The sequence below is a fragment of the Peromyscus maniculatus genome, chromosome 2 (assembly GCF_049852395.1).
Source record: "Peromyscus maniculatus bairdii isolate BWxNUB_F1_BW_parent chromosome 2, HU_Pman_BW_mat_3.1, whole genome shotgun sequence".
Lineage (NCBI taxonomy): Eukaryota > Metazoa > Chordata > Mammalia > Rodentia > Cricetidae > Peromyscus > Peromyscus maniculatus.
This window is the reverse complement of record NC_134853.1, coordinates 129,348,900-129,365,831: the sequence shown is the minus strand read 5'-3', so window position 1 is coordinate 129,365,831 and position 16,932 is coordinate 129,348,900. Positions and strand designations below refer to the sequence as shown.

The window sequence follows — 16,932 nt, the reverse complement described above, 5'->3', positions numbered from 1 at the left end:
CCTGACGTGCTTCCGCCATCTCTGAGGCCGTCCCGGGAAAGGGTTCGGCGCCGCCATTTCCGGTTCCAAGCTGGCGGCTGGCGGCTCTTTAGAAGGGTTTCCTCCGCCTCTGGACGTCTTTTTTTTTTTTTTTTTTTTTTTTAAAAAAAACCTGGATGTGACGTATTGAAGAAGCCGACGGAAATAGACTCGAAAGCGTTCTAAGATGGCGAACCGTACGGTCAAGGATGCTCACAGCATCCATGGCACCAACCCCCAGTATCTGGTGGAGAAGATCATTCGGACTCGGATCTATGAATCAAAGTACTGGAAAGAAGAGTGCTTTGGACTCACGGGTGAGTGACTGCGCGCCACCCGCGCCTGCGGCTGGTTTCTTGTGACTCAGTGAGGAAGGACAGACCCTCGGGTGCTGGTTCTGGAATAGTGTGTCAGCCATTCATATAAACTGCTCTGTGCCTAGCCTTGTACTGCATAGGACGCAGACAAATCTGACGGGGTCTGCTTCGGTGCTGAAGGATTTCTTTTGGTTCTTTGAGCCGTTCCAGGCTGCCCTCGAACTCAGAGGTCCGCCTACCTCTGCCTCCCGAGTGTTGGCGTTAAAGGCGTGCGCCACCAATGCCCAGCATCTGGTGGTAGTGACAGGACTTTTCCCTCCACGATTTGTTGTGTGAAGATTGAGGACTCACGAGTCCCGCCCTTCTTTGGCGGACTACAGACAACTAATGGAGACTGGGCTAAGGGGTATTTCTTTCTTCCATGGGGTAGTTCCAGGCACTCATTTTTATTACTATTGTTAATAAGCTCTTGTTCTCCTAATGCTAAATTCTTGTTGACTGTCTAGGAGCTCTAAACCTTCAACTGTTTCCCCTACTAACCAAGAGAAGCTAAGCCTTTACTATGTCTAAGATGTCACTATTTGTGTTCGGTTATTTCAGCTGAACTTGTAGTCGACAAAGCCATGGAGTTAAGGTTTGTGGGTGGTGTCTACGGTGGAAACATAAAGCCAACTCCTTTTCTGTGTTTAACCTTGAAGATGCTTCAGATTCAACCTGAGAAGGATATCATTGTTGAGTTCATAAAAAATGAAGATTTCAAGTGAGTACAATTTTGACTAGTACAAAAATTTTAGTGGGGTTCAAATTGGGCTTTGTTAGTAGGACTGAGTGTTATGTGTCTCATTTCCACAGGCTTTTGCCCTTGAACTTGTATTCTGGCTGTTGTGGTTATGTATATCCATCTTGGTAACTTCCCCCTTCCTCAAGAGTATTTCATGAATTAAATAACTATACACAATAAATATACACAAATATATGTACACACACACACACACCCCTATTGACTGTGGTCTTTAATTTTTTCAGCTTACCAATGCATGGTAAACATAATCAGCTGCTTCATATTATCCACTCTCTAGCAGTTCAGAGTAGGTATAATAGCTGACCGAGTACCACAATGTGTTTTAAGGGCTTTATATATAGTGATTCATTTTGTTGTTACACCACTGCTTTAAAAATAGAATGCCTGTTTTACATGGGAAGAAACAGAGCAGGTGTAAGGTGTTTGCCTAAGGTCAGACAGGCAAGTGGCAGGTCTGGGGCTGAGATAAAGCTTGGAAGTAGCGCGAATGCAGGCATCTGGGTGTGATCCCTGCTATGAACTGGAGAGGCAAAGCTGGCTTCAGAGTACACTTCCTTTTTGTGAGTTTTGTTTTGTTTTTTGATTGAGATAGTACCTCACAGTGTAGTCCTGACTGGCCTTGTGTTTGTGGCAGTTCTCTGTCCTCTGCTTCCTGAGTGCAGGGCCTCAGCTATGACTCACGTCAGAATATGCATTCTCTTCTCATACGAGGAAGCCTGGATTTCAAATGGAGATTTGAATAAGGAATTGGATACATGAGATAAAGAAAAAGAAGACTATTACAAAAAATGAACTAGAGAAACAGCTCAATTTGTAAGGACTTAATACATGTTCCTGTCCTTCTAACAGTTTTCCTTGCATTTATTTATGGCACCAAGGCAGTAAATTAGGTTGCAGCTTCTCCATTTTAGAGGTAGAGAAAACAAATTCCATGTCTGCTATCAAAGTTAGTAATGTATGAGATCAGAAATTTTCATTTATTTATTTATTTTTATTTTTCGAGACAGGGTTTCTCTGTGTATCACTGGCTATCCTGGAACTCACTCTGTAGGCCAGGCTGGCCTAGAACTCACAGAGATCCACCTGCCTTTACCTCCCGAGTGCTGTGATTAAAGGCGTGCGCCACCACCTGGCAAGATCAGAATTTTAACCTGTATGACTTTGACCTTTTTCCAGAAGATATGTTTGTGACTATGTATGCTTGTTCTAGCATTGTTATAAAATGTATATAATGCCTTATGTTAAGTTTATTATCTTTTTGGAATCTTAGGCTAATTCTGTTTCATAGATGATATATATGAAAGTTGAGCAACATGTACCAAGCTCCCATAGACAGTAATCAATTGGGAAGTTCATATTTTAGCCATCATCTGTTCTATGGTATCTTCAAAATTATGGCTTTCTTATCTGATAACAAGAAAAACAAAACAAAATACTTTTTATCTACTATTGTCATGAGAAAAGACATCTATAAAAATCAGGAACTCTTAGGATGGCCTGTTGTTTCAATGTCCTCTCTGTGTTAGGTATGTCCGGATGTTGGGGGCACTTTATATGAGGCTGACAGGAACTGCAATTGATTGCTACAAGTACTTGGAGCCTTTGTACAATGACTATCGAAAAATCAAGAGCCAGAACCGGAATGGGGGTGAGTATGATACCAAGTCTCTAGACTGTTAGTCGTCGGCCAGTTGTATTCTACCTGGATCTCTACTCATTTTCACATACACGAAATGTTCCTCTCCATCTGCCTTATTACTGTCTTCATCCAAATTTTCCATCTCCCTCACTGGATGCATTAGCTTCTGGTTGGCCTTAACCCTTTTGGCACTTGGCTGCCTCCCTTTCCTGCTGCATTTTATGGTAAACAACTGATTTAGATGAGCTATATCTTCCATACCTGCTCCATCCACAAGATCTAGATGCTTCAAAATGGCTTCTCTACAAAACCTGACTTAGCCTGCCCAAAGTCACTTTCCAAATACTACATCCTTACTTTTCCTTCCCTGCAGGCTATTCCATGCTATACTTTTAGACTAAGTGGACCTATGTTATTCATGCGGGATTCCACTGAAAATGCTAAGCATATCCAAGGAGACAGCTCTATATGTTTTTTTTTTTTTTTTTTTTTTTTTTTGTTTTGTTTTTGTTTTTTGTTTTGGTTTTTTCGAGACAGTGTTTCTCTATGTAGCTTTGCCACTTTCCTGGAACTCACTTGGTAGCCCAGGATGGCCTTGAACTCACAGAGATCCGCCTGCCTCTGCCTCCCGAGTGCTGGGATTAAAGGCGTGCGCCACCACTGCCCGGCTGCTCTATACGTTTTATACATACACCTTGTTTTTGTTTTGTCTTGTTTTGAGGGCATGGGGCATGTTGAAGCTGACCTTCAACACTGTGTAGCTAAGGAGGACTTCAGACTTCTGATTCTCTGGCCTCTGCCTCCTCACTATGGGAATTACAGGTGTGCATGACTATGCCTGTCTTTTTGGGGGGAAGGGGAGGAAGGAGCAGTATTGGAGAACTGAATCTAGGGCATCATGCATATGAGAAGTGTCCTGCCACTGAGTTCCAGACCTTGCCCTCAGAGATACACCTTCTATGTTAAGGAAGGCTTTGTGATAATACAACTAGAACCTCTCAATTGGAGAGAGACACCTTTCTTCTTTGGAATATAGAAGATTTAATATAAGTTGAATATTCCTTATTCACAATGGCTTAGAACCAGAGTGTTGTAGATTTCAGCATTTTAGATTTTGGAATGGTTGTATAAACCATTAGATAGTGTCTCTATCCAGAAACCTCTAATACTTCAAAATCCAAAACATAATGAGTATCATGTCCATGTTCAAAAAGTTTCAGATTTGATATCATTTCGAATTCAGGATTTTTTGTCTTAGACATTCTCAATCTGTATTGTACTATAAACTTTTATTAATGTATTTCTTCACTGAACTAATATGTATTGAGAATTGATATCCTCAGTGTTATGCCAGGGACTGGAGTCAACATGGTGAACAGATGGATGTGACTGTTGTCATTTTTTTGAATGCGTTCCTTATATTGTAGTAAACTAAGAAGGGATTTCTCAGATGTTGACCATTTAGGCTAGGTAATTCTTTGCTCTGTAGTAGTCCTGTACATGGCAGTATGTTTAGCAGCATCCCTGTACACTCCCTAATGGACACACCTAGCACTTCTTGTAAGTAAGGTAATAGAGGTATACAAAGTCACTTGTAATTAGGACTACAAGATAATATTAGGAAGGAGATTCTAAAAAAACATCATTTTTGTGCTATAAAAAAAATAATAGTCTTTGTTTTAATATTTTATTTCTTGTGTGTATCTTATGTTTGTGATTGTGATCGTAAGTAAGCACATGTGTGCTCTGGTGCATATGTAGAAGTCAAAAGACAAATCTAAGAATTGGCCCACTTTTTCCACTTGTGGGCTCCTGGGATCAAATGCAGATCATCAGGCTTGGGTGGCAAGTGCTTTTACCTACTGGTTTACCTCACCATGGGCCCCTAAAAGAGAAAGAATTGTATATTTAGGGACATTATTGGCTAATGTGAGAAATTACAATTAAGTGACCTACTAGAATTTATAATCTTGAGTTAACTACCCAGTATTATCCTACATAATTCAAGACTATTTGTGTTTACTTTTGTGTTTATGTCTCCTGTTTTTTGTTTTGTGGTGTTGATAAGAATTGAACCTAGCACTTCATACATACAAGGCAAGTGCTCTACCATTGCACTATGCCCACAGCCCATTTTTTGTTACTTGGAACAGGCTCATTCATTTCTTAGTCCCTTGTTTCTGAAAAGGCTTGATTGGGCTGATACTTCCTGTCAAGTCTGACTTAAGCCTGGGATCCAGATGATGGAGGGATAGAACACATTCAGTTTTCCTCTAACGTCTGCACATGTACTGTGGCAAGAGCATGCACACTTGTTTGCATGTGCATATGCAATAAATAAATAAATAAAAATTTGTAATTAAAAATTTTAAAGAGGTTAGGGATTTAGCTCAGTGGCAGAGCGCTAGCTAGGCAAAGACAAGGCCCCAGGTTCAGTCCCCATCTCCAAAATAAATAAATACAGAGGCGTGGCATGTAGGGACCTTCATATAAAATTTCATGATTCTTTGACTTTTTGGTTAACTAAGTCTATCATTTCCAGGTTGCTTGAAGTAATCATTTTCTCTTCCAGAGTTTGAACTGATGCATGTAGATGAGTTCATTGATGAACTTCTGCACAGTGAGAGAGTCTGTGATATCATTTTGCCCCGGCTACAGGTATGAGACAAGGGTCTATTATCAGAGTCACCTTTTACCTCCCACACAAACACAAATACATATTGAAACACTGAAGTCTTAAGGATTTCTTCATAAGTCCTTATGTCAAACTTGATACAGGACAGGGAATGAGATAGAAGCAGGTAATGGTTCAAGGGTAGGGCTTTGGAAGTGAAAGTTAAGAGAAAAGGTTTCTTCTTCAGGATGTATTCTCACAGGCATTGTAGCTGCTGTCTTTTTTTTTTAAATGGTGAGCTAGGCTATGAAACAGAAAAAAAGAAACTTGGAATGAGAAAGTGAGCACTCAGTCCCTTAAACTTCTTGTTTATCATCCTGCCTCACATCCCGAGTGATGGTTATCCACAAAGCATTCTTCAAGGTTGTGGGGTGGTTGGTGGTGTTTTGTTTTTTGTTTTGTTGTGTTTTTTGATACTCTTGACCATAGAGCAGTAACTGGCCTGAAACTGACCCTATAAACCTGGCTGTCCTCTTGCCTCTCTCTTCAGGTGCTGGGATTATAAGCTTGTACCACCATGCCTGGTTAAGATTGCGATTTCTAGTTTTAAAACTACTGTTGCAAAATACAAAGAGAAGAAAGATATGGTTGATAACCTAAAGAGAAATGGAATGTGCTATAGTGGAGAGTTGACTGGATAAGGATTTAACCTAAGTTCCTGTATGATTATAAAACCCTATCTGGAAAGTGGTAAATTCCTGTTGAAAAGAATAAAAGGGGAGGGGAGGCTTGGCTCAAAGGAAATTGTGCCAGGTATGGTGATGCATGCTTTTAGTCCCAGGATTTAGGGGGCAGAGACAGGCAATTTTCTATGAGTTTAAGGCCAGCCGGGTCTACATTGCAATTTTGAGGCTAGCCGGGGTTACACAGTGAGACAAAAAAGGAAGGAAGGAATCACGCAGTCATTCTGCTCAGTATGTAACTGGAGGAAAAGCAGCCAGGTGAATCATGGTATTTGTGACATTCTCCACTAGTTCTTCCCGTACATCTCTAAAGGAGACCTGCAGGACAGTTTAAAGGGATGGAAGAGATTTACTGTCTTGATGGTAGTGGAAATTTCCAGTGTGTATTTATACACGTGCTCACACTCACAGATAGGACTTTTAAATATTGAGAGAGAAAAGCCTCTACTGAAAGGATATTGTGGCACAGGCCTTTCATCCCAGAACTTGGGAGGCAGTCTCTGAATTTGAGGCCATCCTGGTCTAGTTCTAGGACAACAAAGCCTTCATAGTGAGACCCTGTCTCAAAAAACAAACAAACAAACAAAAAACAAAACCACCTCATGCTGGGGAAGTGGCTCAGTGGATAAGGGTGCTTGTTCTGCACACATGAGGACCTGAGTTCAAATCCCCATCACCCATGTACAAAGCATGGTTTCTAAGTGCCTGTAACCCAAGCTTGGTAGACAGATCCTTAGAACTTGCTAGCGAAATAGCATCGCCAAAATGACAGGCTTCCAGTTGAGGGAAAGACTGTCTCCATGAGTAGGATGGGGAGAAACAGAAGACACCCAAGGTCCTGGTAGGCCTTCCATGAATAAGCATGGGTACATATATTTATACATTCATCACATGTATCACAAATTAACCTATTTGTCTGTATAAAATTAAAACATTTGCTTTTTAATTTTATTATTTACTAATCATTATTTGTGGAGTGTGTGTGTGCACGCTTGTGCATGCCAAGGCATGTAAGGGCCAGAGGACAGCTTTTAAGGATCAGTTCTTACCCTCAACCAGAGAATGCCAGAAGAGGTCATTGGATCCTCTGGAACTGGTGAGCCACCATGTGGATATTGGGGACAGAACTCAGGTCCTCTCCAAGTGCAGCAAGTGTTCTTAATTGCTGAATCATCTCTCCAGCCCTGAGGTTAACATTTTTGACTACACACAAACCGATTGACAGTCCAGTGATCTTATAGTGTAAGACCACAGTAAACAGAACCGATTGAAAATGAACTTGTTCTGTTCAGCATTCTGTTTATGTTTGTGGAACCTAAAAGACATACATATTCCAGGTATACTGACTTCTTAGGAAAGTCTTGAAGTGTAGAAATAATATAGGGAGCTGTTGCTCCACAGCTTTTCAGTGTTAGGATCAGGACCAGGAGGAAATAGCAATGACTTAACTTTTTCCTCTGTTCTCTAGAAACGCTATGTGCTGGAGGAAGCTGAACAACTGGAACCCCGAGTTAGTGCTCTAGAAGAGGACATGGATGACGTGGAATCCAGTGAAGAGGAGGAAGAGGAAGATGAGAAGGTAAGGCATATGAAAGCTTTAAGGGGTAGGAAGGAAGAAAATAGCCCTTGTTTTTCAAGTTTTCGTTTTTAAATTGATGACGATCTTTTCTTTTTACTCTTTTTTTGTTTTGTTTTTTTTCCAGACAGGGTTTCTTTATGTAGCCCTGGCTATCCTGGAACTCACTCTGTAGACCAGGCTGTCCTCAAACTCACAGAGGTCCACCTGCCTCTGCCTCCCAAGTGCTAGGATGAAAGGCGTGTGCTACCACCACCAGCCTCTTTAAATCCTTTGGGAATTAATTAATTACTTTTGGGGTCTTTTTGGACAAGGAGGGTCCTATTATGTGGATCAGACTATATAGACATTTCAGATCTGCCTCAGGGATGCTAGCCTAATAAAGAAGAGCTTATTTCTAATTAAAATGACTGTTAGGGTCAAATACCCCTTGGCTTGAATGCCTCAGCCCTGTCCTAGCAGTAGTATGATCTTAATAGTCCTGATTTTTCTCCCTTTGTGTGAGGGATTGAATCCACAGTCTCAGGCTAATAGTACTTTTCTCTGAAGATTGTTGTGTTCATGAAGGTCTTAGTATAGCTTCACATAGTTGGTTAATGAATGGTAGCTATTAAAAACTTGGATAAAACATTTGTCATGCTTGAAAACACTCTAAGGAGGGAAGTTAACTACTGCATAGTCAAGTTTTGTCAGAACTAATAACTTTAGTGCTGAAAAGCTTGAAAACAGTCATGCTCCCCAGGTGTCAATGACTGAGGAAGTCAGGTAGATTATTAATATGATTATTAAGCAGGCATTAAAAATGATAATGCGAAAGTGCTTATAGTAAAATAGCTCTAAAGCATTTGTAATTAAATTCTAGAAAACATTATGCATAGAAAGGTCCAGAAGGAGATATAAGAAATGGTAACCTTGCTGGGCATGGTGGCATACACCTTTCATTCTAGCTCTCCAAAGAGGCAGAAACAGATAAAGCCCTCTGAGTCTCAGACTAGCCAGAGTTGCACAGTGAGACCATCCCCAAAACTAAGAAGTTAACCTCAGATTAAGTTTTATATTGGTGAAACAGGAATCTATTTTTCCTCAACGTGGAATTATCTATTCCTATCCCTTGTGCTATTTTTTTTTTTTTGACCTTCTTTCTTCTCTATTTACCGCATTGCCATCTTTGTGACAAACTTTGTCACAGTTGTAGATGATCGTCCGTCTATAATCACTTTCTTCTGCAGGCAAATGTGCGCAGTTGGGACATTGCCGCACTGTGTAGCCTCATAGGAAATCTCAAGACTTAGGACAGCGAGCGCCTCTGCACCCTTCTTCAGTAGCAGCTTTGCTGCTTGTGCCCCACTGTTTGTTCTCCCTCCCGGCTTGGTTATAGTTCTGTGTGTGTCTGGGTATGTGCACATGAATGCAGGGGCCCTCGAGACCAGGCGTTAGACTCCCCCGGAACTGAAGGTACAGGTTATTGTAAGCCACCTGGCAGAGCTGGAATCTGAACCCAGGTCCTCGGCAACAGCAACAAGTACTCTAAACCACTGAGCCATCTCTTCAGCCTCAGGTCCATCTTGATGAAAATGATAAAATCTACTGAGATTATAAGTAGGGTTACATTGGGGGCTAGAGAGATAGTTCATCTGGAAAAGTACTGGCTGGACTACAGCACCCATGTGACATGGCTCACAAAAGCTTTGAACGCCAGCTCCAGGAGAATCTAACACCCTCTAGTCTCCCAGGACACCCACACATGCAAGTATGTCTGTGCACTCTCACATGCACATCCAACGTAAATACCAATATTTTCAAATATTAAAAAAAAACTACATTGAATTTGTAACAGAATCATGGGAAACAGAGATGATAATGGCATCTATATCCATAAACATGGTATCTATACCTTTAAAGGTTTTAAAGAAGTTTATATGTAATCTTATACAATTTACCTACATTCAGTCTTTGTAGGTTTACTCCTTTTAATTTATCCCTAAATTCCTTTTGGTTTATTTGTTGCTATAATAAAGGCTTTTGTTTTCCATTTTTTTTCTTTTTGTGGTGGGGCGAAGAGTTTTACTATATAGACCAGCCTGCGCCCCCCCCCATACACACACATACACACACGCACACACACACACACACACACACACACAGAGAGAGAGAGAGAGAGAGAGAGAGAGAGAGAGAGAGAGAGAGAGAGAGAGAATTCATGATTTTCATTTGCAGTTTAGAAAATATAGAGGCTTAGGGGCTGGAGAGATGGCTCAGAGGTTAAGAGCATTGGCTGCTCTTCCAGAGGTCCTGAGTTCAATTCCCAGCCATTCCATCATCTGTAATGAGATCTGGCACCTTCTTCTGGCTTGCAGGTATACATGCAGGCCGAACACTGTATACATAGTAAATAAATGAATCTTTAAAAAAGAAAATATAGGAGCTTAAATAGCCATACTATAGGAACAATTTCTAAAAAATAGACATTAAGACCTGGGTGTGGTTGTACAGGTCTGTAATCCCAGCACTAGGAGATAAAGACAGACTAAGAGTTTGAAATCTAGCCTGGGATACATTGGAAGCTACAGACCACCTTTAGCAAGACCCTGTGTGTGATGCGGGGAAAACTTCATGTCCTAAAACAGCACATACTAAAGTTAATAGGGTTTATAAGAAGGAAAAAAAAATGTTCTCTGACCTATGCAACTTTGTACCAAAAGCAGTAATTGGTGTCTTAGGAAGTGGCAGTCTAGACTGGCAGTTTGCTGAAGTGACCTCAGAGAATTAAAAATATACAGAGTCTGGACAGATGGTGCAGCAGTTAAGAGCATGGGTGCCTTTCCAGAGGACAGAGGTTTGATTCTGAGCACCCACATGGCAGCTCACTTTTGTAATTCTAGTTCCAAGAAATGTGACACCCACTTCTGGCCTCTGCTAGTACTGCATATACAGAGTGCTCAAATCATGCATGCAAGGCAAAATACATACAAACATAAAAATAATTTAAAATACTTAAAACAAGAAAAGAATACAGATGTTGCCATGGATCCTGGGACAATTCAAATGGAGTTTGTCAACTCCATTGATGAGAAGTCATGCAAAGTCGATGTACTCTTCTCTGGGAAATGAACCAATATAGGCTTTTTGTAGTTGTTTTATCTTTTAAGGCAGGGTCTCATGTAACCCAGGCAGGCCTTTAACATGCTGCATAGCTTAAGATGACTTCAAACTCCTGGTCTTCCTGCCTTGGTTTCCAAAGTGCTAGGTGTGAGACACTATGTTTGGCTGACATATTCTCCTCTCATTTCTCATGTTCTCTTTCTCTTGTGGGTGTGGGCACTGAGCCATCCCACTGGTCTTGTCTCACTTGTAATGTTAAGATCCACTGCCAGTCAATGCTTAGGTGTGTTATAAAATGGTGAGCTATTCTACTTCTTTTATATCTTCATTTTTTTATCTAGAATATTCGTAAGGAGAGGAAAACTTCCAAATCAGCATATTAAGTTTTCATAATAATAGTTTAAAGGCTACAGGCCAGAGATACTGTTTCCCTCCCTGCAAAAAAAGGTGAATTTCTTATGAAGTAAGATAGGCACACAAAATCATACGTTGGTTCTATAGTATCCTCTCAAGGTGATGCTTTTTTGCCATGGGTAACACCATAGTTTAAGCAAATCTGGTGTGTTAATCCATGTAGATACTTAAACCTTTGGCCAGCAGAGACCTCTTATCCAACCACTTCTGAGATTTCTTGGTACCTTCACAGCTTTGATAGCTTCCCTGCTTTTATATGATGGTGGTATGTTCTAGCTTCCACACACATCTAGCCTCTTGTGTACTCCAAATGTGAAAGTACCCATCTGTCCAGGAAGTAGGTAACAATCTGTGTGATGCTACACTTTGTCTTTTTTTCTTCCCTAGACAAGGTCTTTGTTGCTCTGTCTGTCTGTCCTGCAACTATACAGACCAGAATGGCCTCAGACTCATGGAGATCCACCTGTCTCAGCCTTCCTACTGCTGATATTAAAGGCACCATCCTGATATTAAAGTCACCATGCCTGGCTCGAGGAAATTATTTTAAAGATTAAAATCCACCGTGATTTTGCATTTAACATTACTGATCTTAAATCTATTTCTTTCTTTCACATTGGAAATTCAGCCTAAGAAAATAAGGATTCTTACCCCCACCCCCACCCCCGTTTCTTTGTATAGCCCTGACTGTCCTAGAACTTGTTTTATAGACCAGGTTTGTTTTGTAGATCTGCCTCCCAAATGCTGGAATTAAAAGTGTGTGCCACATAACTACATTATTTTTCTTACTACTCACAGTCACTGGCTGCTGGTACTGGTAATTCTTTGTCACTGGGCTACCCCTCTATATAGTCAAATCACTGTTATAAAGTGACTTAAAAGATGTACATTGGAAGGGGACAATAACTATGTTCTTGCATGGCTGCCTTTAGTAAAAGCCAGTATTCATCTATCTTGTTTCAAGCTGGAAAGAGTACCATCACCTGACCATCGACGAAGAAGCTACCGAGACTTGGACAAGCCACGACGTTCTCCTGCACTGCGCTACAGGAGGAGTCGGAGTCGGTCTCCCAGGAGGTAGGGCTGGACCACTACAGCCTTTCAGGGAAGGAAAAATGTTTCCTATAATGTTTGCCAGTGTATCCGTTTCCCTATTATTACTGAACCATCACCATAAAACCGCATTTCTTTAATTTACGTAGTTTGTGGTCAGTGAATAAAGCTGGGCTTGGCTATAGTTGTTTGCTCACCTGCTGTGATTATGCATTTCCCAGATAGTAGAGAGTAACCTTAATAAAGATGGCTAGAGCAGTTTCTCTGTATTTCCCATCCTCCAGCAGCTTAAGTTGGTTATGTTCTGAAGGAGGTGACAGAATTCAAGAGACAACAGGTCCTTCCTGCAAGTGTTTTTCTTGTATCTGCATCATATTTGCTATTATCCCACTGGTCAAAATAAGTTGCCTGGCCAGAGTGTTAGAAGCGTACTAAAATATTTACGACATAGATACAGATAAGAATCAGGAGCCAGTGTTCAGTTCCCAGCACTCCTCCCCTCTTAAAAAAAGGGCGTGTGAACTTTATTTACGTATTTATTTATTTTTGCAATTCATAATGTCCAGTGCACTAACCTGCTCTTCCTCTTGCCACAGGCGAAGTAGATCCCCCAAGAGAAGGAGGTGAGTCCTGAGTCATTTCTGACAAGAAGTGGGTTTGAAAGGGAAGTGGTGGTGTTTATTGCAAAACGTGCTGAGCTAGCTGTTTTCTCCACAGCCCTTCCCCACGCCGAGAAAGGCATAGGAGCAAGAGTCCACGACGCCATCGAAGCAGGTCACGAGACAGACGACACAGATCCCGCTCTAAATCCCCAGGTATAGTATTTGGGCTCTTTCCTGCTTGTCTTAGTAAAGAAATCTAAAAGCAGCATTAAGACTCTTGCAATACAAACACCTAACTGCACTACTACCTATCAGGAAAAGAAATGGACATGGAATTCAAAAGTGAGACTACTCATTGGACTCTGGTGATGGGATTGCATTTTTATCCAAATTGCAGAAATAATGTCTAGTATAATATTGGTCAAAGCCTGTTTCGTGAAGTTAGCCGTAATACTCTGGATATGATTTTTTTTTTTTTGCTGCATTCCCTGCCACAACTACCAACCAACCAGAGAGTTGTGATAGGAAGTGGTGTCCTCAAAGTAGGCCAGTAAGGTCGTATGTGAATGAGAGGCATTGGAGGAGGTGAGGATGATAGCCCGCAGGTGGGAGAACAGAAACTTACCGATGACCTTTTCTTCCCTAGGTCACCACCGTAGTCACAGACATAGGAGCCACTCAAAGTCTCCTGAAAGGTATGGGTTAAACCTCTATTTTAAGAAGTTAATACTGGGCTGGGAAGGTGGCTCATTAGGTACAGTGCTTCTCATGCAAGCATGAGGACTGGAATTCAACCCGCAGCATCTATGCTAAAAGCCAGGTCCACCTGAAATCTTAGTGCTGGAGATAGGAAGACCCGGTGAGCCAATCAGCCAGCTTCACATTGAGTGAGAGACCTTGTCTCCAAAAGAAAAAGCGGGGAGAGTGAGCTAGGAAGACACTTGATGTTTACCTCTGGCTTCTACATGTGCACATGCACATGTACACATTTAAGTCTTTATTTAGAAGCTAAAGTTTCAAATATAACCAAGATGGGAAATTTTGTTTTCGTATGGGTACTGATAGTTCATTACAAGACAAATAAGCTAGGGTTTCTCTGTGTAGCTTTGCACCTTTCCTGGATCTCACAGAGATCTGCCTGCCTCTGCCTCCCGAGTGCTGGGATTAAAAGCGTGTGCCACCACTGCCCGGCCTTTTTTTGCATTGAGAATTCCTAGCATTCTATTTCTTTTGCACCTTCTTCTCCTTTTTAGAATTAAAGCTTTGAACAGTGAGGGAGATATAGTCTCAGTGGTTCTGGGCTTTTTTTTTTACTTTTAATTGTGTATATGTGTTTATCTGCATACGCTTTGCAGATGCCAGTGGAGGCCAAAGGTATGGAATCCCCAGGAACTGCAGTTACTGTGAGCCACCCAGTGTGGGTGCTGAGAACTGAACTTACGTCCTCTATAACAGCCTGCTCTTAACCACTGAGCTGTTTCTCTAGCCCAAGAACTAAATTTGAAAACAACAGTTGCATCCTTGGACAAGTCATTTTTAATTGATCTTCATTAGAACCCTGTGGGACACGTACCCTAGAATATATCCATAGGTATATTCTTACACTATGAAGTAGTTGTTTAGTGCAAATTCTAGGTAATAATGCTTGGCTCAGAGTGCTGTTCAGAACCATAGAAAACAAACAGAAACAAAACCAAAAAAACTCCTGATAGTATCTCAGTGGCTTGAAGGAAAAAATACTTGCTAGGCAAAGGGGTCTAAATCCTCAGAAACAACTTATAAAGCCAGGCAGGTGATTTACTGCCTTGAATCACAGCACTCTGGATAGGATCCTCAAGACAAGAAGACTAGCTTCATTTTGAGCTCTAGTTTCAGTTGAGGGATCCATTTGATTTCTGTTACTTAGATAAACAGCATGACCCAAAGCAACGGGTTTATTTCAGATTATACTTCCAGGTAACAGTCTGTGATTGAGGGAAGTCGGGGTAGGCACTCAAGTAAGAACCAAGGAGGAAAGCTGCTTTCTCACTCTCTGGTTAGTTTTACAGAGCCTAGGCCCAACTATCTTGTGATGGTGCTGCGCTCAGTAGGCTGGGCCCTCCTACATCATAGAAGACAGTCCCTCACCGACTGGGGAAAAGCCAGCCAGTCTAATGTAGACAAATCCTCAACTGAGAGTCCTTTTTCCTAGGTCACTGGGTTGTGTCAAGTTGACAATAAAAACCAGCACATCCTGCCTCAAAAGAGCACTCAAGGAAGACACAAGGGCCACAATTCCCAGTCTTTTTTTTTTTTTTTTTTTTTTTTGGTTTTTTCGAGACAGGGTTTCTCTGTGTAGCTTTGCGCCTTTCCTGGAACTCACTTGGTAGCCCAGGCTGGCCTCGAACTCACAAAGATCCGCCTGCCTCTGCCTCCCGAGTGCTGGGATTAAAGGCATGCGCCACCACCGCCCGGCCAATTCCCAGTCTTTACATGCATATACACTCAAGTGCATGTGCACACGTATACAGGCATGCAGCACACACAAATAAAACTGCTGGGTATGGTGATGCACACCTGTAATCCCAGCCCTGGGGAGGCACAAGTGAGAGACTGTCAACAAGACATATGCAGTGCATCTAATGGTTACATCATCTCTGTGCATCAGTGTCAGCATACTATGATTGCCTTCCTTATTTGCTCCTCAACTTCATGATTTATATCCCATTTCAGGTCTAAGAAAAGCCACAAGAAGAGCCGGAGAGGAAATGAGTAATGGATTCATTTTGACTTTTGTCCAGATGGCCCCCTCTGGATATGAGAAGAATATGTTTAGTGAAAGGATCAAGATCTCCTCTTCAGGCAGCTATACGTATTTTGGGTTTTTTAAAAAATCAAGTCGTTTGGTTGGTTTTTGTTTTGTTTTTATTTTAATATTACAGAGGTGCTAAGTTTTGTATCTCTTTGAATTATAATCAACATCTTTGAAGGGTGTTTTTGACCAAATCAAGGTCAGGTTTTGACCTAACCAACTATGGTTATTCATACTTAAAAGGGGTCAAGAGGATCTGGGAGTTGGGGAGATTCATGAGAATGAAGAGATGTAGCCACACGGTGATTCTTTTCTTATTTGTAATTAAACCGAACACAGTTGTCATTTTTCTTTAGTTTCTGCTTTCTCTATGAAAACCTGCGAGTTCTGTGGTTGATGCTGCTGCGACCCAGCTAGTAAAGCATAGTAATTCCTAACTTCTCATTAACTACAGACAGCAGTAGTACATTAAACATGCAAAGTTACCAGTTAGCAGTTTTGTAAGAACAAAATACGTTCAAACGTAAAGGTTTTTCTGGATTTCTTTTTAATTCAGTTTCATTAAACAATTCAACATGATTGCATTTAACATCCTTTATACAAGCCAGGTATGGTGATTCACACCTGTAATCTCAACACAGGCTGAAGCAGAATACGGTTTGTAGTTTTGATCTAAGTTGCTAGATAACATTAGAGACTGCTTTTAGAGGTGATGGGAGTGAGAGGGCTGTGCTAATGAAAATGACACATTCAGTTTAGCAAGCTGAAGACATCCCAGGGTATTTCTACATGGATGGAAATGGGGACTAGTGGGGCTCAGCATAGTCATCTAGGCCAGAACTAAGAATTGTCAAAGACGTTTAGAGGCCCAAGGGAGTGTGAATCGATGTAAGGTCAAACAGAAGCACCACAGGCAATGCCCACATTTGGGACTAGTAATACAGGTCACCTAGTAGATACTGGAATGAGCCGTTCACAAAGGTAGAAGAATCAGTAAGTCAAGGATACCAAAGGGTCTGAAGATATCAAAGCAAAGTAAAAGCTTTACTAAGTCCGTAGGCTCTGACACTAGAGAGTATTACAAACTTAGCTAAAACAGTTCCTTCTGCCTGCACTTACCTTTCCTCCTTTAAGGGGGTAGAAATGATTTACTTCTTGTAACTCTAATCCTAAGAAGAATTGTAAAGACCAGCTGCCTTATAGGAACCAGCTTCTCAGGAAGTAATATCTGGTCCTAGAATAAACATTTCTATTGCTTGCTGTT

General features: G+C 41.3%; 1 protein-coding gene across 2 annotated transcripts; it reads left to right on the top strand.

The window, feature by feature from the left end:
* The first annotated feature begins 28 nt into the window (after positions 1-28).
* Positions 29-16,023, top strand: Prpf38a (pre-mRNA processing factor 38A). Of its 2 annotated transcripts, none has more exons than XR_013049275.1 (10): positions 29-335; positions 936-1,095; positions 2,664-2,785; positions 5,349-5,434; positions 7,602-7,712; positions 12,187-12,299; positions 12,872-12,898; positions 12,993-13,090; positions 13,524-15,157; positions 15,343-16,023. XR_013049275.1 is itself a non-coding variant. In XM_006977736.4 (10 exons), the coding sequence occupies exons 1-10, from the start codon at positions 206-208 to the stop codon at positions 15,630-15,632; spliced, it is 939 nt and encodes a 312-aa protein (XP_006977798.1). In that variant the 5' UTR covers positions 29-205; the 3' UTR covers positions 15,633-16,023. The 2 variants fall into 2 exon arrangements, 1 of the variants encoding a protein (XP_006977798.1); XM_006977736.4 differs by having other exon boundaries at positions 13,524-13,572; positions 15,590-16,023.
* Positions 16,024-16,932: the final 909 nt, after the last annotated feature.